This window comes from Dermacentor andersoni, chromosome 5, assembly GCF_023375885.2.
Source record: "Dermacentor andersoni chromosome 5, qqDerAnde1_hic_scaffold, whole genome shotgun sequence".
NCBI lineage: Eukaryota > Metazoa > Arthropoda > Arachnida > Ixodida > Ixodidae > Dermacentor > Dermacentor andersoni.
The window spans coordinates 65,854,134-65,878,402 of NC_092818.1; the positions used below are offsets into that span (position 1 = coordinate 65,854,134).

Here is a 24,269-nt window from a genome sequence, read left to right on the forward strand (position 1 = left end):
ATAAATAACGTTGAAAGGCCTCGAAACTAATTTAACGCCTTCTCTCTCTCTCGCTCTCTCTCCCTTTCTATATTTTTCTAAGAGCGGCCATGGTTCTTAATTCTACCTATTGCCCCACCTTCTGGCAAAATGTTTGAACTAATGATCAGTTTGCACCCCTCAGCAGCCGGCTTATATGAATATAGGTTGAAATGCCTCTAAGAATGTTTTCAGAGCTTACGCTACTGTTCTGTCTCTAGCCTTAAATTCGCACGAAATCAATTATTCAAGTATTCGTTAATTAAATATGTAACTTAACGATATGGCGGCGGCCTGGGTATACCTATGAAAGTGCGGTGAACGGACAGAATGGCGTCACCTATTAGTCTCGTGCGCGACCAATGGCGGCGCTGCGGACGGCGCGCACCCCAGTGACGTCAGATGGGGGACTCGCCTTGATGGTCCGCTACGCTTTGGCTACGATAGCTTCATTTTCATGCGTTTGCCCGCGTTCTCACCGCCTGCTTGCGCAGCTCGGCATTCACCGTTTACTATCTGTTCTGTATTTCTAGCGCTAGTTTAATAAATGCCAGCATTGAAAGGACAACAATAACCTTATACATATTTTTAATGTATCTTTCACATGACCACCCGATCTGGTAGCCCAGTGGCTACGGCATTGCGCTCCTAAGTTCGAGGTCGCTGATTCGACCCCGGCAGCGGCGGTTGCATTCCGATGGGGGCGAAATGCAAAAACGATCGCGGATACTAAGGTTTAGGTGCGCGTTAAGAAAACCAAGGTGGTCAAAATTAATCCGGAGTCATCCCATACGGCGTGCTTCATAATGATATGGTGGTGCTGGCACGCAAAATCCGAAGTTCTTTTTTTTAATTTTATAACATTCTTGCATTTCATATAACCACAGCCCTCGCGGGCAGGGAGACATATCGCGATTCAGTGATAAGACATCGCGTTGAGCGAGTGAGAGTCTACGCAGCTTTGGAAATGAAGCTCGATCGCAAAGCTCGCTTGCAAAGTTTCGCGTCAATTAAGCGGCATTGTAGCTGAAGACAAATTTTGCATTTCGATCATAATTTTATTCACTTAGTGTTGCATATGTAAAACTTTTTCGGACAATGAAGATCGCATTATTTAACTGTCAATCGGTTTATCTCGGACACTAGTTGATCCACGTTTTATCGTGTCTCGCAATTGTCAAGCATGCATGCTTAATATACTTTCTCGCAAATAAATGCCATTAGCGCCGTCTAATGCAAAGACTTTTACGGATGTTTAAGTTAAGGCTACTTCTGCTCAACGCACTTTTGTACTACCAGAAATCACTCAGAATGCACTACTTTATCAGAGTAAGAATAAAGACATCATCTTATCAAAAAGAAACAAACCACAGGAAAGATTATGAACATTTTATTGCGCTCTTGTACGCCTCCCTTTTATTTCTTATTTATTTTTTGTTTTATTTTGCTGTGTGTTTAGCGCTCAAGCCATGTATTCAGCCAAGTGCCAGCAAACCTGAACTTCTCAATTTTATTGTTTCAGTGTTAAATGCGTATGACGCTACAGAACCCGATATATTGAAAACGGCGATCTAAGCAAATGTTGTCACCTGTTTCTCATCATTATCATCGAAGGACGAACTTCGCCCACGAAGTCGGCTCGCTACCAATGGCAGGAGCAAAGAACGGAAGGGTTAGGCTGAGGCGACTAACATGCAGGAGCTAGCTGTGTCAGTTTATTTAACATTGTCTTGCGAATGTCAGCACTGCGGCACAAGACTACGTAACGTTGTTTTCCTTACTATTCCCCCTCCCCCCTCGCCCCCTTCTATCAGGCGTTTCAGACATTTCATAATCACCGCACTGTGGGTCGGCTGTCGCTGGAACAGATTGAAATGTAGGCAATAGCGCTTCCGTGTGAGTTTGGTCAATCTTGTTGTATTAAAAGTAACCCTCTAAGTTCAATGAATTGATAACATATTGTCCTCGTACATCATGTTTTCTTTGTTTGGCGAGAAGCGTAGCGACTTTCTGTTCAAAGTTAAAGGTGCACGAAATGTCACGCAAGCCTGGGATTCCACATTAAGCCACACAATTTATGTTTTCGCAGTTTATTCCTGCCTTCTGAGTAGATTTTCCTTCCATCGTGTCTTACCACTAAATGTGCTAATCTACCACTTATACAATTAATACCACATTTCGCACTCCAACATGCACTGTAGCAAAATACCGTATTTTGCTGCAATGCCTATATAAAGCAGTGCATGCGCTAACGCGCCGCAGCGACCACCTATATTTTCCCGAGAATGGCACCAAACGTATTTCGTGATATGCTTAATGCACTGGGCAGCAACAAAATTGGAGTGTCTGCGGCCAACGGAGCGGCTGGCCAATCCTTTAACCGACAAACACGGTATTACAGAGCAGACACAGTCGCTGAAGACACAATGCTGCAGTTAATCGTCAGAAAAGGGGCCGACAAATGATTGTGAGTGCGCCACGACGAGTGAGCGGCAATGACAAAAACCAACGCCGTACGCGCACGTTTACAAACTGATGACTAACAGATGACGCTAGGCGCAATCCACATCATACATTGTAACGACGGTGACGCCGATAGATTTCGCAGACAATGATGTCCTGGAACATTCTGCATACACTGTTCTACAAACCTGCAAGGCTCACATTAAAAAAAAAAAGCTTGAGCAGAGCAGGCCGGCCGACAGCGTCGAATTGCTTTCACGTGGCGAGAGCACGGTACTCGCTCGCTTCGCTGTACTCTCCTGTATCCTCATTTACTTGGCTTAGACGCAGTCTTGAAGTCGTCAAGCGGCTCTGAACGCGTAAATTGTCGTTAAGTTCTCCTTGCCGAAGCCTAGTAGTGTTGAGATGTCAACATATCGATATCTCTAGCTCAATATTCGATATGCATATTTTTCACTGCGTCAGTGTCTATCAGTGTTCTGATAGACACTGATAGACACATCAGGTTAGGAATTTCCTAACCTCATGTGATCAGGTTAGGAAATTTGCAAGCATTGCGCTTGATATCTTATGAGTAGATGAGAGACAGACAGAGAGAGCAAGGACAGGAAACGCAGGGAGGTCAACCAGACGAGTACCCTGTTTGCTAACCTACACTGGTGTTGCGAGAGGCCTTTGAGCTGCTGTGGACACACATTAGGCCGACGATGACGATCTCAGCGCAGAGAGGTCTATCGCGGCCAAGACAGGTCTCAATCAATACGACGACGACGTGCTGTACACCGTTCCTTCGGAAGGACCTACCTTGACCGACAGAAAGAAAGCGCAGCTTGTCCGAAGCGTGTCATACACGAGAACGCCTTAATTGTCCTTACAAGGAAACGCGATCCTTAATAACGATGCTCGGCTCCGCACCGGCTTCCTTGGGGTCACCGCGGAGCTCGTGTACGAGCGAGCTCGTTCGTTGTCTGTCATTCGTCATCCAGCTTATATGTACTACACAGCCTCTGAGTCAGGCCTACAACGTGCGGTTCTATAAACAACCGAACCGTGCGGCAGCGCTCTTCCTCGGCGGCGTCATCCCGTCCGCAAGGTCCCGTCGCCGGGCCGCAGAGACACGCGCCGTACAGCGTGCCGACCCCCCTGCGTCCCAAATGGATGCGTGCCCTTTCCGAGCGTGGCATTGGCCCGAGCGCAGGCCCGGCACGCGCGCTTTCGCTGCCCTTTTTTCTCCATACCGTAGTGGCGGCCTCCAGCGATATTTCATGTCCGGCCGCTGCACTGCAAGCGCGCTATCAGCACGGCTACATCGTCCACAAGCGGTCGCCTTATAAGCCGAGCCGCCTTTTCTTTTGCCTTGCCCTCTTCATCTTCTTACTCGGCCGCATGCGTATTTTCTGTTTCTCGCAGCCGAGTCTGTGGTATTTGCACGTCCTTTGCAGGTCCTTGCTTGTTATTTGTGTTCCCGGCCGTCTCGCCTACAAAGAGCGAAAGAGTGAAAGATAGAGTGAGAAGGAGGAAGGGTATACCTTCGGCTGGCGCATCCGCAAGTTGCTTGGCGTCTCCTCGGGGAGTCGAAAAGAAAGAGTTGGGGAGCTCTCGCACGCACCTCTGCTCGTCTGTCTTTTGAGCGGAAGCCGGTTCCCCCTCGTGGCGCAAGAGAAGTGACCCACATATACGCGTTGCTACTTTTTATTGCGTATCCAATTAAGCGGCGCCCAGACAACATCAGCGTTGTTTGTTTAGGCGTCTGCGCTCGGCGCACAATGGCGCGCAGGCTGTGCACCTGACGTGACGCCGAGTGTAAATGGGGTAGCCGGTTTTTGGTTCTGTGTGTGTGTCTGTGTACCGCATTGATATCGTTGCAAAGCTGAGAATGGCATACTTTGTGTGATGAAACGGTTGTTATTAATATTTGGTTTGGGGATACAGAAACATAAAGACAGACAGAAAGAAAAAGGGAGCGAGCAGGCTGCAGCAACTGTCACAGAGAATGCAACAACGCCTGCCCGCTCTTCAGGAAAGGAGACGAGAGAGATAAACTGAAGATAGGAAGAAGGTAATCGAAAAGAGGGTAGAACGAACCAGACGATTGATCGCAAAGACTAAAATTAAACTACGATAAAGAAGTGAAGAGGGTAATATGCACAAATAGAGGAATGACTGCGGGTCACATTAATTCAAGTAAGAAAACGATAGACTGTTTATTGGGCGGGCGTTCCCTTCTCTTAAATGCGCGCATCATGTGGTGAAGGCCTCAAGCCGCTCCTTAGAGTACCGCCACCGTATCTTGTACGGGTCCATTCGAGAATGTCGCTCAAATGTACCTCAAGTGCCTTACTTTAATGAGTCGATTTTCAGTAATGTAATTCTAAAGCTTAATCTAAACTTCCCTACGTGTTCTATTTGCTAGACGCTGTATCGCAAACATTTAGGCTCGGTATGTATCACTAAACGCATACACAGCACGCTTCATCCCACTGATATTGTAACGATACGGAAATAATAATAATAATAACGAAGGTGTGTATTTAGTGGGCTTGAAGTCCAGCGCATAGCGGTCGAGGCCGCTGGCGAGCGTCCTCTGTTACAAAACGTCCTCCAAATGCCTTGATCAGTTTTTTTTTTCCTTTCCTTACGTAGGTATACATCGGAGAACTAGAATTCTATGAGCCTTAACAGCATGGCTTCAGAGCCATGGGAGGCCCGAGTAAAGAAAGCTCCACTGCAGGGAAACACCACTGCAGGGAAACTCCGCTGCAGGGAAACACCGCTGCAGGGAAACACCGCTGCAGGGAAACACCGCTGCAGGAAAACACCGCTGCAGGGAAACACCGCTGCAGGGAAACACCGCGCTTGACTTAAACATGAAGTTTTCCACTGCTTACAGGCGGATAATGTCAAGCCGTTCTTTGAGGATATTTAATTACGAGTCTATCGCTGCCTCAGGAAGCTATGTGCACGCTAAGCAACGTTAACTATTCACAGTTATGGATGGGGAAATCCATCTTCATTACAGTAAATTAAGAGCCTTAATTCAGTGCGACACTTAGAGAGTGAGGGTGAGCGAGAGAGAGAAAAGCAACCAGGATCCAAATGGTCAGGCCTGGTTGTGAAACCTGCAGGCTGGCAAGGTGAAAACGAGGAAAAAGAGGACAACTATAGAGACTCAGTGCGCTCCGCCCGCAAAGGAATGTTCACTCAATTACAGTCAGATTAAACTATGGGATGTTGGGCACCAAAACCCCGATCTGATGAGACACGACGCAGAAGGGGACTCCGGGTTTAATTTTGGCCACCTAAGGTTCCTTTAACGTGGGCCTAAACTTGAGTACACGAGCGTATTTTTTTTTTCGCATTTCACCCCCGTCGAGGTGCGGTCTTTGACGAACCCGCGGGTTCGAACCCGCGACCTCGCAGTCAGAAGCGCGACACCATAGCCACTGGGCTACCGCGGCAAGTAACGTATAGTAAGAAGCATTCGTATATATTCCTGGTACCTTCAAGAAGCGCATTAGCGCTTTGGTCGCCTTGGGCATATACTAGCCAAGGTTAGATCCTTGGCGAAGGCCCATATTCATAAACGTTATAACGTTACCATTGTTGCAAATTCCTGCTAATCCTCATGCTGGACATATCTTTAGCGAGGGCGACCGACCAACACTATGGGGCACTTAGCAATGAAAACCCTTTGTAAATGCGGCTCCAGGATCTTTACTTCAGACAATGGTCTGTCGTCTAAGTAAACTGGAACTACTATACGCAGAGCACGCGATTGAGAGGCGAAGCATGAACAGTTGCACAGAATGTGCACTGATAGGTTCATCACGCAGGCGACAGTGCCGTATACTGTTGTTGCCAGAAATTAAATTACGACATTGAACGTCTCAACGCAGCACACGGCCGACGAGAGATGCCGTACCGGACTACTCCGGAATATTTTCGAGCACCGGTTGTTCTCGAACCCACCCAAGGCATGACCCACGAGCATTCTTTTTTTTTTTTTTGCACTCCACTGATTACTCGATCACTCGCTGATCACCATCGTCGTGGCTTAACGTGTCCGCTGTTACTGCCCGTGGGCAACACTGACGCGCGTTCCGGAATGTACGAAGGTCACCGGCTGTCGCTTATGTACGGCCGATTAATGCATTCCGGCTCCTGTGTTCCCTGCGAGGACGCCTCCGAACTTTTTTTTTCTTTTTTTGTCGAGCGCCATTCTCTCTTTCCCACTTTTCTCTTTCTTGTCTTCGATGCTTACGTTACCAGCAACCAACCACTGGATCAGCTGCTTCATTTGCTTCATTTACATAAGGAACAAGAATGGCTCACCCTCAGAAAGATGGAAACGTGCGAATCGGGACTTGAAATCTATGTTACAGGCCAAAAGGGAGAATTAGATATTTGGTGATTAACTTGATGTAACACACCGGGGATTGTCGAAAAATTGAGGTTCAATTTAATAAAGGGTCCAATTTGTTTTGTTTTCTTCAAAAGCTGGGGCCGAATTCACGTAGCCATTCGTTCGTGCGAAATGTTTCTAAGTGACCTGACGGGGTTGCTAATGATACGATTTCCGGTTGACTTCCCATAAGTGTTCCGATTGCTTGGAATCTATTCTTAAGACGACCTATAGCGAACGAAGTGATTTGTGCAAGTAAGCTTTTCAGAATGTCAGGCCTCATGACAGCGCCTATCTACAAGAGGCCATACCGTTTCAAAACGGCGAAGAGAGAGAGAGAGAAAAAAACAAGGACAATAAAGTGCTGCTTACATGCAGCGTCGGTTAACGGCATCTCATTGATTTTAACCTTGAAGTACAAGGTATTACGTTACCAATATCAAACTTGCATTGCATTTTCGTAGTCTTTTTGGTAAAGGAGTCAGCGTGAATATTGCAACTGTAGCTAACAAACCTTCCTTCAATTTTTGTTCTCCTTTCAGCTCTCTACCTAGTGTGCGGAAAGTCGCTTCACAGGGTGAGTACACGATTTTCGATAATTGCTGAATCGAAATGGCGCTACGACCCTGTGCGCTATGTGCCCGCACATATTTAGCGGTAAAATAAAGGAAAGTGCAAGCACGAGCCATAAAGCATCACATAAAGCATCTAAAAAGAAAAAGAGGAACCCTAATGACACTCGACTCTTTTCCATGTTTGGTCGCGTTCCAAACGTGTCAGGCATTGAATTGAGTTTGGCTTCCCACTGCAGTCGTGAAAATGATCAGTATCACGACATCACGAACAGATTATCCTCAATGCCGAATGAATCGCGCAATAACTCTCTTCCCCAGATCGTCGAGATTTCAGGCGCGAAAGTGAGCCTCTCAGTTTAGGAATAAGGAACAAGATAAAACGACGAAAACAATAAAGACACAGGGAGAGAGATCAGAAAGCAAAGATGCAAACGAATGCTTAAGAGCTCCAGGCCACAATGGCAAAGCGTATAGGCGGTATAACACGGTTAGTATTCCGCTTACGAAAATGCCGTAAACCAGCAGGAGACTTTGACGCTGCCAGTTGCATAAAATTATTACCCGGCGGGATGGGAATGTGCTGTCCTTGAGCGTCACACGTAAGCAAATACATCCGCAGCCTGAAGCAAGGAAGAGTACGCCGCCGGGCGCGCGTACTTGCCAAATACCACACGCCGGCGCGCGCACTTCCCCTCTGTGATTTACGGACACAGGTAGCTCCCCCCCCTCCCCCCTCCCCCTCCGACGGCCCATAACTGCGCCGGCCGCAACAGTCACAAGCAGCAGCGGGTACCTACGGGGGCACGATGGCTGCCAAACTGCCTTGATACTGACATTGTGTGCGCGCCTCTCTCGGCTGGCGGCTCGCGCGGATTAATGGCGCGCAGGCCCAGTGGGAGGGGGGGGGGGGGGGTGCGCAACCCCCTAAACTCCTCCCCCTCCCCCAGGGCCGCGCACGCTACGTTGCAGTTCTGCGTTCGCGACGGTGACGCGCGCAGTGTCTCTGCATCGAGTCGTACGTAGCCTTGGCGCTCAATGGAATCGCCAGAAGCGCGCCGGGCGAGAGGACGAGGCACGCGGGTGAAACCCTCGCCATTGTTGCGGCACAGCCGGCCGAGACGCGATTCGCCACGGCAACCCGGGTATTGAAGAACGGCACTGGGGCGACCTGACGGGGGCCGATGGGTCAAACGGTGCCCCTCTGTGTGTACAGGCGCAGCACCGTTGGATATCGTTCCGACGCGCTCCATTGTCGCGCTCGGCGAGAGAGATCGCGCGGCGCGAAATTGAATGTTCCTGGCAGCGGCGACCGAGAAGCGCGATGGGAACGGAGGAGCGAAAATGCGTTTGAAATTGCCGTGGCCGGGCCTCTTTGAACAAGCTTTGGCCAGGGGCCGATTGTCTAATGCGGACGGTGGGAAGAGAACGAGAACGTGACCCTTGGAGAACTTACGCACTCAGGCTCACGAAAGCCTATAACGTTGAGCTTACTCTTTGCGCAAAACCCGTGTAGCATTTGCGGCGTTGCACATTCGACTGAAAGCGAGGCGAATAACAATGATCGCAAGGGGCACGATTCACGAATTTTTCCTCACGTCGTAATTTTTTTTTTTCATTGACTTGCGCCTCTGTTATAAACTTGTTTGCCATCACTTTTAATCGGCTTCCGCTCCTAACGCGTATACCATTCCTCTGTATATTTGTCTTTGTAAATGCGACCCGTAGCCTTTGCGCCTAGGCATTGACTGAGGATGACGCAGAAAGCAAGGACTCGTTGTCATGCGTACTTTCTTGAATCCCCCACGTTTTCCTCTTCCTGGCGCAGGCGAAGCGATGGGAAGAGTTCCCGGACGTCGAATTCCACTTCGACTGCAGCGACAAGCCGATCGGCTTCTACGCCGACATGGAGTTCGATTGCAAGATCTTCCACATGTGCGACGCCTACGGTCGCCGTGTGCCGCACATCTGCGCCAACGACACGGCCTTCAACCAGCGGTACCGGGTCTGCGACTGGGAGTACAACGTCAACTGCGCGGACTCTCCCAACTTCTACTACCTCAACGACCTGACCTACGAGACGGAGCCGCCAACCAACGCCAAGGCCTAGTCCGTCAGATACCTAGATTCGACAGTGCGCTCGGTTCAACCCTTCCCGCTTACACTGCCACCTCCCCCCCCCCCGCCCCCATCCCCTTGACCCCTGATAGAACGGCCCCCCTCCCAGACCCTTTTCATGCCCCTGATCCCTGTGACAAGCCAGTCCCCATCCCAGCTCATTTTACCGAACACGTTCCCCAAAATCACAACCAGGCCTCCCTTTGAGTTCACCCCAAACACGGGCTTCTGGGCAGATCGGTCGCTGGCAGATGCCTCAGCAAGGTAGCATTCATACTGTGTTGCCTTCGCGGACAAAATTGTCCGTGGAACAAAAAAAGAAAAGAAGAAAAAACGCCCTTTCGGACTGATTCGCTATGAAATGAACGCTGCGTGCGTGGTGTAGTCGGTTGCAAGGAAGAATGCACGACTTAGTTAAAAACAAGAACGAAGGAAATTTACCGATGATCAGAGCTCATTCCTCGCCTAGGAAGTTTACGAAGCCGCACCGCCATAACCTGTCACTGAAGTGGGTACCGGCTGTACCCTCGGAGCATCTCCTGTGCACAAGCGCGACTTACACGAAGGACTAAGCTTTACCGGCAGTTTTAAACATCGATCGACGTCGCAACGCTGTGCGGTAAACAGTAAGGTCTCGGGAGGCACGGTAAGCTTCCGGCTTGCTCCCACAAGACGCGGCACCGACCCCTTCCTGGTGGCGCTCGTCGTAAGCGTGCAACGACAACCGACGCCCCAGAGTCGAGGCTGCGGTGAGACGATGACAACGCCGTCGCATGACGTGAGTCTAGGTCAGCGATAATGGGCCCTGCTTGACCGCGCCGAGCTGCGCCGAGCCAACGGAAAACGCGACGTGCTCAAATTCATTTCCGGTAAATGTCAGTCAGGGGCCTAATTGCGCGGCGCACGCATTTGCAGCCTTCTGCCAGCACTAACATCGATCCCAGAGCGCCTGGGCTTCACCGTCTCTTGACAATCACTGGCTTCGCCGCTGCTGCTCGTGCGCAGGCAAATTAGAGCCCTGTCCCTCAAGCTACCCTGAATGAACGCCGAAAGTAAATTGCGTAAGGCTCCGGAGCACGCCGGCTTGGCATCCGCGTGCGCAGGGGCAGCCCGTTAAGCAATCCCGCTCTGTCATTACGCTGAACGCGTCACGTGGGGGGCACTGCAGGGGCTCGCACACTCGAAATCATCGTGCCACGTGTCTTTTAGCTGCGCCGTTCTCCGGAGCGAACACACGAAGTTTCAAGCGGTCTCAGCGTAGGCTATGACAGTGTTCTCCGGTATCAGGCAAAACTCAAACCTTGTAAGAAATAAGCGCTGATCATTCCGGTACTAGGTGTGAAATGGGTTTAACGATATCAGAAAGGAGTACTAAGAGGTGCTCCTTTGACTATTCCTGGATATATAGATTTGGCAAAATGGAGCTCCACGTTGCAGACGAACAGCCTCGTCGGATCACTACATGCCCTAGACCCTCACCAAACCCTTCCTCACCCCTCCTTTCTATTCTCCAACATACTATTGTTAGTTTGCGTGAAGAAATTTGCATGGCCTATAGTCGTTTTTCTGCTTCAAGATTTACGAATTACGTACAGGAATTGTTTCTTTGAAAATAAATTGTCGCTTGCGGTGCTGTTTTCGAGGCAATTAAACAACCTTTAAGAAATCCGGAAGAGATAGATAATTAAGGATTGCGTTTTCAAGTGTGTCCTTTCATCTCAACCCATGACGCGTTTTCGTTTGACATAGTTTATCACACACGCGCTCCATGCTCGCACATATACATGCAAACTTTTAAGTTATATGCTTTTACCTGCGGGAGAAAAGAGCGGTCAATGCCGCCGTCTGTAAACGAGGGACAAATGACGGTCGTAAATCATCACGGTGTACATAAGTGATTCTGTGTGCCCGACACATGCAATGTTTATATTGTCGCGTACTGTATAAGACAAAGCATTAGTAACAGGAAGCTAAAAAAAAAACAGCAAATACGTGTGTGTAGTTTCGTGTTTCACAAAAAAAAAAATGGCAGAATAAGATGTTCATTGTGTGTGTTTTATGTCGTGTACATAAGACAATAAACCAAATGTTAGTTGTACAAGGTGTTGTGCCATTTTACTTCCTTTTCAAGCATTCCTAAGCCACGGCAGCTCTTACGATTCGATTAGGATGCTGTTTACAGGTGGATAGTATTGCCTGAATGGTTTTCTTGTGAAGAAGCTGACGCTCGGTCGCTGGCCAAGTAGAAGAGAGACTGGCAATGCGCTATGTTACAGGGTGCTGCAATAGCAACGGCAGAGAGGGAAGAGAGAGAGAAAATGATAAATGAAAGGTAGGGAGGTTAACCAGGACTGAGCCCGGTTGGCTACCCTACACTGGGGAAAGGGAAAGGGGGACGGAAAGATTAAAAAAAAGGAAAAGAGAAAGTCCACTGGAGATATCAGTCGGTCACTCAGTCTGGATCACAGACGCTGACTCAATCCGGTCGCTTTCAAATATCGCAGCAGCGCTTTTGTGGCCTTTTGTAGCTGTGATATGCGAGGCCATGATCCCAAGATCTTGTTCAAGGTGAACGGCTTTCCATCTAGCTGATGGAGAGCTGTGCAGAGGTCTTGCCTTTCATTTTCATAAGATGGGCAGTAGCACAGTAGGTGTTCGATGGTTTCCTCGACACCGCAGGCATTGCACTCGGCGCTATCAGCCATTCCAATCAGAAATGCATAAGCATTTGTGAATGCGACGCCCAAACGTAAGCGGCACAGCACTGTTTCCTCATTTCGCGGAAGACCTGGTAACAGCCGCAGTTGCATATAGGGATCGAGGGAATGCAAGCGATGGTGAGTGAATTCAGGTGTGCGCCACTTCTCCAATGTCAAAGAGTGCGCTAGCTTGCCTAAGTGTTGGGCTGCGTCGGTCCGCGATAAAGGTATTGAAACAAGGGTTGCTCCCTCGTGAGCTTTTCTAGCAGCTTCGTCAGCGAGGTCATTGCCGGAGATACCGCGATGACCAGGCAGCCACTGAAACACGACGTCGTGTCCTTTCGCGATCATGTGATGGTGCATTTCTCGTATCTCCGACACGAGTTGTTCACATGACCCGCGACGAAGAGATGCCAGAAGGCATTGTAAGGCCGCCTTCGAATCGCAGAATATAGCCCACCGATTAGCCGGTTGGTTATTAATATAATCAACGGCACCTCGGAGGGCAACAAGCTCCGCACTAGTCGATGTTGTCAAGTGCGAAATCTTGTATTGGATGCTTAGTGAACGGGATGGTATAATCACTGCGCTGGTGAAGCTGGTCTGAGTGGAAGAGCCATCCGTATATATATGTACTCGATCAAAGTAGAAAGTGTGCAAACAATCCAGAGCTGCTTGCTTCAAGGCCAAGGTAGGCAGGTCGGTCTTCTTTCTTATCCCTAGAATCGTAAGACGCACTTGAGGTTGTTTTAAACACCACAAAGCTGAGGTTGAACGTGCAGAGGGTGTGAAACCCGATGGTAAGGAGGCACGATGGATGTTGACCTTGTTGGAGAAGGACGCCTGTGGTCGTCGTTCTGGCAGGCACGCAAGGAAGCTTGACTGCATCCGTGAAACATGACGAACATGGGCTCTAAGCGTTTCGGTGCTAATGTAAGTTGTGATCGGATGGTCTTGAGCGATTATAATGGTTCCAGCTGTCGAGGCGCTGCGCGGAAGGCCTAGGCAAACACGTAGTGCCTGTGCCTGCACGCTCTGAAGTTCTCGAAGATTTGACTTGCATGTTTTAGCAAGCACGGGGGAGCTATAGCGTAGGAATCCGATGAACAGTGCTCGATATAACTGTAGCATGGAGCCCACTGACGATCCCCATGTTTTGCCGGCGATGAACTTGAAGACGTGAACAATAGATGTGAGCTTCTTCTTTAAGTGGGCAACATGAGGGCTCCAAGTGAGGTCCCGGTCTACAATGACACCCAAAAACCGGTGATTTCTCTTGTAGGAGATAGGCTGACCATTGATGCATACTGGATAAGGAGTCATCGTTTTTCGCGTAAAAGCGACTAATGCACATTTTTCTGTTGAGATGGTAAGGCCTTGTGTGTGAAGGTAGTCTGATGCCTGTGTTGCTGCTTTCTGTAGCCGTGCGCGAACCTGCAGGCGAGTGACCGCTGATGTCCAGATGCAGATGTCGTCGGCGTAGATTGAAACACTCACTGTTTCCGGTAGGGATTCGGCCAGCCCAAGAAGCGCGAGGTTGAAAAGAATAGGGCTTAGAACACCGCCTTGGGGAACGCCTCGGCATGTGTAGTGGTCGGTAGTTGGACCATCTTCCGTTCGTACGAACAAGGACCTTTGTGTCAAGTAGTTACTGACCCATCGATAGACTCGCCCTCCTAGTTCAATTGTCAGAAGTGCGTCTAGAATGGTTTGATGGCAAACGTTGTCGTAAGCGCCTTTCACGTCAAGAAAGAGCGCTACTGATAATCGCTTCCGAGATTTTTGTTGTTCCACAGATGATACTAGATCGATGACACTGTCAATCGATGAACGACCGCGTCGAAATCCCGCCATAGAGTCAGGGTAAATTTGATGATGTTCAAGGTACCATTCGAGACGCATGAGGATCATACGTTCCATAAGCTTCCCGACGCAGCTGGCAAGAGCTATAGGCCGATAGAATGCCAATTCGAGCGGTGACTTTCCTGCTTTTAGAGTTGAGTTGAGTTGAGTTGTTGTAGGCTACTGGTGGGATTAGCCTTGCAGTTGCTGCCGGCAATTGCTCCACCGTAGCGACACTTAAAATAAGTAAATCACATAATCAGACACAGTCCTCACAAAATACAAATGGTCACTTCTCAGTTCACCATGTGGAGACCAAATCTGTGTCCTGTAGGTAATTTAAAAGAAGGCGAGAGACCTCCTTCCTACACAACCGGTTCCCACGCGGGAAAACAATGTCTTGAAAAGAGCTGTGAGGAACTCCTGTCTTCTTGAGGGACCCGAATAACACCCTCCTTTCCGCGTTATACACAGTACAGCACATTAGGTAATGTTCTATGTCACCGCACACACCACACGTTGAACATAATGGTGATAACGCCAGGCCAGTCTTATACATCCACGCAGGGGTTCGAGCAGAGCCCGTGCGAATGCAGAGCAGTAAGGTGGCTTGGTTTCTTTTGAGGCCCTTGATCACACATGGCTTGTGAGGTGAGCTCCACAAAGAACTGAGGTGGCACAACACTGCTTCTCTGAAGAGTCTGTTGTCGTCTTGAGGCACTTTTCTCATTGGATTCCCAGACAGCGCTCTATGGGCGAGGCTGTCCGCCATCTCGTTGCCTATGATACCTGTGTGCGAGGGCACCCATTGGAAACGTATGGAGAAGCCTTTGATATGGAGATTGTGCACCGAGCGTAGGGAGCTAAGACATAAGGCATCAGTAGGGAACCCGTGCTCTAACCTTTGAAGGGCAGATTTTGAATCTGTAAGAATAACAACAGGTTGAGGCGTACAAAACCGTAGTTTCTTTAGAGCTGCCTCAATGGCAACGCTTTCGGCCGTTGTGGAGGACACGACTGCAGTGAAGCGAACAGACCAATCATACTTCAAAGAGGGAATGTGAAAAGCAGCTGCACTAGATCCTTTGACCTTGTCCACAGAGCCATCAGTAAAGATTTGAAGATGACGTGCATATTCAGACTCAAGATGTTCCAGTACCAGCGAACGCGTTGCCGCCAGAGGAGAATTCCGCTTAGCGCGTACGTGAGGAATTGTCAACGAACAATCGAGGCTCGCGAATGACCAAGGTGGTTTCAACCTCTTAGTTCGACCTCTAGTGTCAAGACCCAGGTAACCAAGAGTATTTAGTGCCAAGTACGCTCGGGACTCAGATCTCTTTCGAAGGCGCTGTAGAAGGGCTCGGCCGGCTGCCGTCTGTTTGAGGCGGCCAATTTGCATCAATAACCTTTGTGAAGCGACTAGGCTAAGAGGTCTCGATAGAGATTCACAAAGTACTGCTTTGTTAGGAGCAGTCTGCGGAACGCCAAGAGCCCTTCTCAGGCCCTTTCTGTGCAGAACCTCAAGTCGTTCCAGCTGTGATATCGAGGGGGAAATTAAAGGCAGCTGATACATTATCCGACTCGTCACTAGTGCATCGTGCAAGCGGTACCAGGCGGCTGCGTTTCCATTCCTGTGGGATGACACCATCTTGCCATGAAGTATTAAAAAGGCTGAGGAGTTCTCTTTGTGCTTCTCTGCCTAGGTGGCGCAAAGCAGTATATGTTATGCCATCGGGTCCTGGTGAAGACGAACACCTACATAGCGCCATAGCAGCTTCTAACTCTTCCATGGAGAATGGAGCGTCCATACTTGCATCTCGTGGGCCGGGGATGTTGCCTAGAGCCATGTCAGGGACTGAAACTGTGCCGCCAGCGACGTTCGCACAAAATTCCTCTGCGACGTCTATCTCGCGGCGGTTTTGATAGAGAGCAAGGGCGTTGAATGGGTGTCGTTGCTGGGGACTTGAGCAAAGACCCCGTAGGGTACGCCACACACAGGACAATGGCTTGCGGGGGTCTAGTGAGTCGCAAAAACATTTCCATCTTTGATCCGCTAGCTTATCCATTCGGCGTTTGATCTTCTTTTGCATGCGCCGAGCTTCTCTGAGGTCAAGAATTGACTTCGTGCGCCTGTACCTCCTTTCAGCTCGGCGACGTAGTGCACGAAGCCTTTCCAATTCAATGTCATTCTCTGTACGCTTTGATGGATGTGTGAAGCGGCGTGTACAATCTTGCATAGCGTCAGCAATTATGTCTTCTAATCTGCGTGCAATATGTGTCTTGCATGTGTCTTCTACGCGATCTTGAAAGACTGACCAGTCGATTTGGCGAGAGACAACCGGTAATGCGGCGTCTAGTCCATCGATTCTCACATAGGTCGGTATATGATCACTTCCATGGGTTTCAACATCAGTGAACCACTGCACGCTCAAAGTCAGGCAACGTGACACCAAAGTCAAGTCAAGGCAGCTACTGTATGTAGTTCCTCGCAGAAATGTCGGGCTTCCGTCATTTAGAAGACACAGGTTGTGGCCTGATGCAAAGGATACTAGTGACCTGCCCCTCGAATTTATCCTGGAGCTTCCCCATATATGGTGGTGAGCGTTGAAGTCCCCTGTTATTATCCAAGGACCGGGAGTATCAGCCATAATATCTTCCAGTATTTTTCTATCAAACTGACTTGTTGGGGAAAGGTAGACGCCAATAAGAGTAAAAGACAGCTTCTTCTTTTTCACAGTAACACAGACGTATTGGTTGCCGTCGTGTGGCGCTACGTGTTGGGAAAAATACGTAAGGTCCTTGCGAATGTAAACCAGAACCTTACTACTACGGACACACGTGTTTGAAAGAAAAGATTCATATCCCGATAGTCTTATGCAGGCTGATAAGTTCGGTTCACAGATTACCAGTATAGGAAAATGGTTTGCAAATACGAACTGTCGGAAATCCGAAATACGAGACCTCAGGCCTCTCGCATTCCATTGGAATATGGAGGCACTTCTCACATCATCCCGGAACGATCTTTGTTGTTGTCGATGAGCCATGGTTCTGCTGTAGAAGTTCTCAAGCACTGGACTTCTGAAGGCTCGCCAGAACCGGACTGATGGCATCCAGCACTTGCAATGCACTTCGAGCTGTTGGTGTCTGTAGCTTATCCAGTAGAACACGAATAGCACGCACCAGAGAGCTGATCATAACAACAATTTGTTGATCTTGGTCCGCCAATTTATCAGGAACAGACGAAGTGTCCCCTACTGTAGAAGTATCATTTCGCTCAGTAGGGGCATGTAGCTTCGGGAGTGCAGGCCACGCGTCAGCAGCCGTGCTGTTCGGTGCACCCTTGTCCTTTGAGCTGACTGCGTTTGACCTGGGCGGAAGAGTGGGTGGTAATATACGTGTGTGGCGTTCTGCAGAGGCTTTGGAGGCTCTTGATCGACGTCGGCGACGTGATCGTCGTCGCTTAATAGATGCTGCTGCTTCTCGGTGAGACGAGTGGTCTCTAACCATTTTCTTCAATATTTGCATTTCCTTTCGAATCAAAGGGCATTCCTTCGAAGATGCATCGTGAGGGCCGCTGCAGTTTGTGCACTTCAGCACACTGGCCTCGCACGTGTTTGTGGTGTGGGGCCCAGTGCAGCGAGAACAGACGGTAGTGTTATTGCACACACTACTCACATGTCCAAGCTTCTTGCGATTCCAGCACTGCAGCGGTTTTGGTATAAAGGGGCGAACTGCGTGTCGGAAGTGGCCCACTTTTACGTGCGATGGGAGGGATTCGCCCTTAAATATGATCTTCACACACCGTGACGTGCCGAGACGAAACGCGTTTGTGATGATGGTGTTTTCCGTAGCTGGCTTGATTAAGATTGACAGATCGGAGTCGACGTTGGTCTCGTCAACATCGTAAATTACGCCAGTACGGACTTGTTTGCCGAGCGGAATATAAGGGCGGACTTTCATCCCGCCAAGTTCCGTGACCTTGCGCAAGGAATCCAACGCAGCCGCGTGTTCTACGTCAATAGCTAGCACGTTCTTACGGGTGTTCACCCTGATGTCTTTGATTTCGTTTGGAGCCAGCGCCTCTAGATGAGAAGACACGGCTTGCCTGTTGAGGCGTCTCAGGTTGTCACTGGCGAGAACTGGCGAGAACAGGATGGTGAGCTCCTCGGTATCCCGCGAAGATCTCACGGTGGACTCACTCGAATTCGATGATGCGCTGAGAAATCTTCGCTTTGCTTTGCGACTCCGCACCAGCTCGAAGGTGTCGTCGCAAGAATCTTCACTGCTGACATAGTACTGCATGGTGTCGTCGCTGTCAGTGTCGCTCTCGGTGCCGTTGCGCTTCCTGGAGGCTGCCGCCGCGGGCACTGCCGAGCCCGGCGGACGCGCGTGAGGCTCCATCTCCATCGCAGTTAAGGAGGAAATAGCAGTCCACTAGCAAAGTCTAAGAAATTCACAAAATGAGTAGAGCTGGAAGAGCCGGCGTTCTGCCTGAAAGACACCAGTGCCGAGCTGTTTGTCTAACAATAGATTCTCCTTTTTACGCTTCACGCGTTGTAGCGTGAATGAAAAAAAAAAGGGGGGGGTAAGGAGGGGGGCGTCAACCGATGAATTTACGAGCTAAACTGCAGCGCGTATTCCTGCCAGAAATTTATACACCCCCAAGCTTCTATCGTCTTGCGTACAAATTGACTTTATGTAGTTATGGCAATAAACACGAATTAAAATATTCACGTAAATCTTATTGTATGTTTGTATAGTTATTTGTAATATTCAGACTGCCTCTTGAGGCCCTCGGAGAAGGCATTAATTACGGCAGGAGGTTGGGAGGGGGGGATGCACAGAACAGTTAATTATAGCATAGAAGCCTTGCATAAGCACGGGGAACGTAAATTAACACGGTACAACGGGTATAACAAGGTACAAAAATAACAATAAAAGCTTATCATGCATACAATGCGCGCAACACAACAGCATAAGTAGTGAATAATGGATAGTTGATTTGTTATTTTAGTGACTGTCACTGTGACGTCAGCAACAGTAATGACATATAAAAGCACATGTCAGCATTTCTGAACGAAGCAATGCCTAAAAGGTTGCCGAACCAAAAAAAGCTACCGGTTCGGTTGGGGTTCGGGTTGAACGCGGTGGTGGTGGTGGTGGTGATGTTGAGGCAGGCGGGGTTAGCAGGGTTCAACGCGCTCCACTTTCATTCCCGTGTAGTTCCGGTTGGGAGGACCAAAACTTTATAACAGTACTAACCAGTTCGCAACACTGAAACGGTTCGCGAACAGGGTCGGCGCAGTCTACTTTATCCTGCCCCATGGCGATATGCTGCACAGTACTGCACGCTGCTTCACATGCTGCATGGACAAGTTTCATCAAGACTGACGAAGAATAGTGCGGCAAAACACGGGACGAGGAAGAAATACGACACGACACGATGATTCTTCGTCAGTGGGGGATGCCAGCTGGCCCAGCATTCGGTACATCTATGGTCCATCAAGAGGAGGTAGGAATTTACGAATGAAGTACACAGTTACGGAGGAATTCCGATCCATGTATCGGAGACAGAGGTAGTTTGTGAGAATCCCTTCGTCAGTGTAAGGAGTGTAGCTTCCACACTCGTTGCTGTGACAGCAGCAGGGTCAGTTAGCTTCTGTTTTGCTTGAGGTTTATATTACAGGACTGGTGGCGAGCGAACCGTGGCATGCGATCTATAGTGTCGAAGGCAACGTGAATTCACGTTGTATTAGATAAATTACAACTTCAAACAGGTAGTCCGTAGCAAAGAAAGAGACCACCGGCCTTTGACAATGCGCTCGGTTTTCTGCATTTCTTTTTAAGCAGGTGAGGACTGTGATGCTTCTGAACGATGCTGAACCAAGCGTTCCGATTTTCTTGTACATCTGCACGTGCTTCGAAGTCCTGCACTGGCTTAGGGAGGACACAGAAGTCAAGAGCGCGCAGACTGTGACCCACGAATGATTTTGTACTATACTTGGCTCAGCACCAAACGTGTCGTTCAACGATGACACGCGACAAAAGGTGACGGTATTCATTAGCGACCGCAGAGTTAGGCTTACAATAAGTCCTGCAGCTGAGCTCGGTGATATCCCTCCTCGAGGCCCTCTCTTCTCCGCTCTCCGTCTTCTTTTTTTTCTTTTATTGAAATTACTATTAGGAGAGGCTGGTGCCTTTATTGCAGCACCGGCTACTTCATTGTCACTTAGCAAAGGAAACAAATATGTGCAACAAAGCGTGAATAATGCCACAAATATAGCAGAACACCAGATGTAGAAAAAGCAACGCAGTCCAACAGTACATGAATCACAAAGTTTTGGCTATGAGTGCAGTATACCCATACGCGTACATATAAAGCCAAATATTTTGAATGGACAAATCGCATAACACAAGCAATTACACTGTAAAATATGGAACACCAGTAATTATACATAGCATAAAAAAGCACGATCACCACATAAATCAATTTTGAACACATTTATATCGCTCATTTAGTTTATTAGGATTAACTGAAATTTAATTTTTCCCCAAAATGTATGTGTCTTCGGAAAACATTTTCAAAGGAAGAAGTGCTCTTTTATGAAGGCCCGCTGTTGGCCATGCACCAGACATCTTTTGTAGATTGAATAGCCTTCTATGTAAAAAGCGAGAAATTTTCTTGCAATACTCTTAGTTGTGAATCATGTTTTGTGCACTTGAGCAGGAGATGATGTACATCTTCGTCTGAATCGCCACAAGAACACTGCGGACCAGAGGCACGTTTTGTCCTGTATAAGTGCCGCGTAACTGCAGCAGCAAGATGCAGGCGGTTCACTAGTGTTTCTCGTTCATCAGCGTTTATGTAGTGTTGACTAGTTTATCTAGATTTCACAAAAAATTCACCTAACGGGCGATTCGGGAGCGTCATCAGAAATGTTCGTTCCGCGTAGCCCCTTAAACAACTTGTCAGCCGAGGAACACAACTAGCATGGACGGTTTCAGAAGTTCAAGCGTCACCGCCGAGGTGTCCGTATACCCATACACGCACGTCTAAACATACCCGTCGTCTATACATACCCGCACATACCCGTCATCTATCCCCATTGAGACACACAACGCAACTTGTCAGTCGTATAACCTGTTAGTAAGGTGTGCTGAATGAAGCAGTCATTCGAACAATCGTGCAAAATGTTGATCGCCCGTTGTCACTTTATTTGCTAGAACCGTTTCATCCGAACCTGTGACCGGTACTATTTCTTTGGGTTCAGGTTCAGTTTGCGTTCAGGTACATTCCAATATACCGGTTCGCTTTCGGGTTCAGTTCTGTGCAAAATTGGGGTTCGGGTATGTTTTACCGTTCGGGTTCGGTTCGACACTCTGATGCACAAACTGTGCTTCCTCCTTCAAACAGACAGCATACAATAATTTACGCAACGCTCATCATTCATACACAACTAATGTAAATCCAGCCAGCGTCGGCATTGAGCGAAGGCTGTAGCTCAAAAAATTGTAGTCCCAGGCCTCATCACTGGTAATAAGGAAATCGGGACTATTCATTCATGTATGTCTCTCTTCTTTTTTGGCGTACGTGGCAGCAGAAGAACTCCTCTATATTTTTTTTTATGTCAACATAATTTCCGACAAGGAAATGGCCATTACTGTGCATCCATTCTCTGAGAATCCCCTATGATATTGTCTTGATCTCCAAAGTAAATGTGGGGTAAAAGTGCCGTGTAGCCTTGCGCTTCGATACTGCTTATCTCGAACGTGGATAGGTTGTCGCAAAACAAGCCATGGACCTGCCATGCTGGTTGTGGAACAACAGCGCTTCCTAGGCAGTTTCCCACGCAGTGACTCCCGAATACGGGCCATTCAAATGGCAGCTACACAGTGCCAGCTAAAATCAAAGAGAACAAGTGGCTGCTCTATGAGGCAAGAAAGAAGACAACAACAACGCGAACACGATCGCCAGCCAGAGGGCCAGTCGTGCGGAGCGTTCAATGACTATAAGCTCCGCGTCAGTCACGCCGGTGCGCCGTCCATGAGTACAAATCACGCTCTTGTTGCATACGCAATCGATTCGCGCAGAGTACAGCATCGCTGGTGCTTCGCAGTGACCCGCTGGGTGTGTCCACATGTGCTCATCACCTCCGTGATTAACGAGAGGCCTACAAGCTGGAAGCCATGTCATCACGCCGGTGCAGTGATAGCCCGTCCGTTCAAAGCACTCAAAAGCGAGCAAGGGGAAGAGAGGGAAAAGTAGGTGAAAGAAAGCAGGTAGATTAGTCAGTGTGGAGATAGCCTGGTTGACTTGTGTTTTGGGGTAAGGGCGCGACAGGAACAAAATGCGATAGAAGGAGAGACCAGAAGAAAATAAAATAAAAAGGCATACTGCGCACTCGAAGCATACACTCTCTTGAAATGTGGTCTAAAAATTCTTCATTATAGCCACCTGTCCTCGTAGCGCTGCATGCGCAGTGATTTAAAGCTTCGTCCAACAAGCACGACCTCACGACTCTGAGTGAGCTCATCAGTCTTTTCACCATCTAGGAGGCGTTGCTGCGCCGCTGGCCACGACGCCTCGGGGCCACCTGTAGGCGAATGCATGTGGTCCGTGTCTTACGGCGGCGTCCTGAGGCGCTTTCCGCTGCGTAGAAGCGGATGTGGTCACAGCGGGCGATCGGCCGCCGCTTGCACACACACAAGTATATTTTAACGGGAAGAAAAGAGGGACATTTTTGCACTAGACACACGAGTACCTTATATTCAGCCTTTCGCGTGCGTATACTTATAACGCGGTGCATAAGGGCGAGGCAGCGTTGAAATCTGCGTCCAATTTAAATTAAATTAAATGATGGGGTTTTACGTGCCGAAACCACTTTCTGATTATGAGGCACGCCGTAGTGGGGGACTCCGGAAATTTTGACCACCTGGGGTTCTTTAACGTGCACCTAAATCTAAGTACACGGGTGTTTTCGCATTTCGCCCCCATCGAAATGCGGCCGCCGTGGCCTGGATTCGATCCCGCGACCTCGTGCTCAGCAGCCTAACACCATAGCCACTGAGCAACCACGGCGGGTGCGTCCAATTTGGAGCTCAATCCCGCATAAACATCGACAGGAGCCCGCACACACACCCACAAACATGCACACACAGTGACACATGCGCGTTTTGATACGCACTAATGGAAGCACGCATGCACGCCAGAAGACACTGATATGGTTTCTTTGCTTATGTGTACGAGTTGACGTATTAGCGAGAGAATTCGCAAAAGAGCAGCACTTCTTGTATCTAGCTATACTAACAGCAAGGATGATAAGAAGAAGAAGGTGGTGATGATATACAGTGGACTCTCGTTAAATTGAACTTCCATTTATCAGGAGTTCCGTTAGCCGAAAGATTGAGCTCAAGGGTAGACAAGATGGTCTTCCGAAAGGGCCAGCTACTTTATTGGCAAAAGCAGGTGATAGGTGGAGCAGATTTGATTACAAAGCCTTTTCTTACAAAGTTTCTGTTTGCGCGCAGCCGCTGGCTAGAGCTAGCAACATGAAACGCAGTAAAAAAATATTGTCATTTTAATTTAGCAACCACTCTTGAACTCATCGGTAACTTCGACATCTGTCTGCACCGTGAGCAATTTGTGCAGGCTTTTCGATGCCGCCATCGGAAAGAGAGAGAGAGAAAGAAATGTAGATATAAGGAAGGCAGGGGTGTTAACCAGTCAAGAGTCCGGTTGGCTACCCTACGCTGGGGCAACGCCACCTAGATAGCACAAGGCCTTTTCATTCCGATCCATGACGTCATGTTACGTGGCCCGACTGCCATAGAATTTAATGGGGACGCTACCGACTAGGCAACAGTGATTTTGACGTCACCGCTTTCATCACGCCAGCCTTGCCAAAGGAAACTAGGGGCCAGGTAGCGTGACGTCATGGATCGGAGTAAACAGGCTTTGTGCTATCTAGGTAGCGTTGGCTGGGGGAAGGGAGAAGCGGAAGAGAGAGAAGAGAGAGAGGGTATAGAAAGGTGCAAACTCAGAGCTCACAAATATTGCCAACACAAAGAAAGTGCACCAGCCACGACCATGATAGAGCCACAGTAACCACGACAACCGTAGCTACCACCGCTACCACGGCACCAACAAAACCCACC

At 48.8% G+C, this 24,269-nt stretch overlaps 1 protein-coding gene across 1 annotated transcript in view; it reads left to right on the forward strand.

Moving 5' to 3' along the window:
- LOC126530733 (U-scoloptoxin(01)-Er1a-like) overlaps positions 1-11,674 on the forward strand; it is a 41,146-nt gene extending 29,472 nt beyond the window's left edge. Inside the window, exons 3-4 of the mRNA XM_050178012.3 lie at positions 7,426-7,460; positions 9,284-11,674. Of these exons, the coding sequence (XP_050033969.1) occupies positions 7,426-7,460; positions 9,284-9,565 (317 nt within the window). The 3' untranslated portion in view covers positions 9,566-11,674. The remainder of the gene's footprint in view (positions 1-7,425; positions 7,461-9,283) is intronic.
- The last annotated feature ends 12,595 nt before the right edge of the window (positions 11,675-24,269 follow it).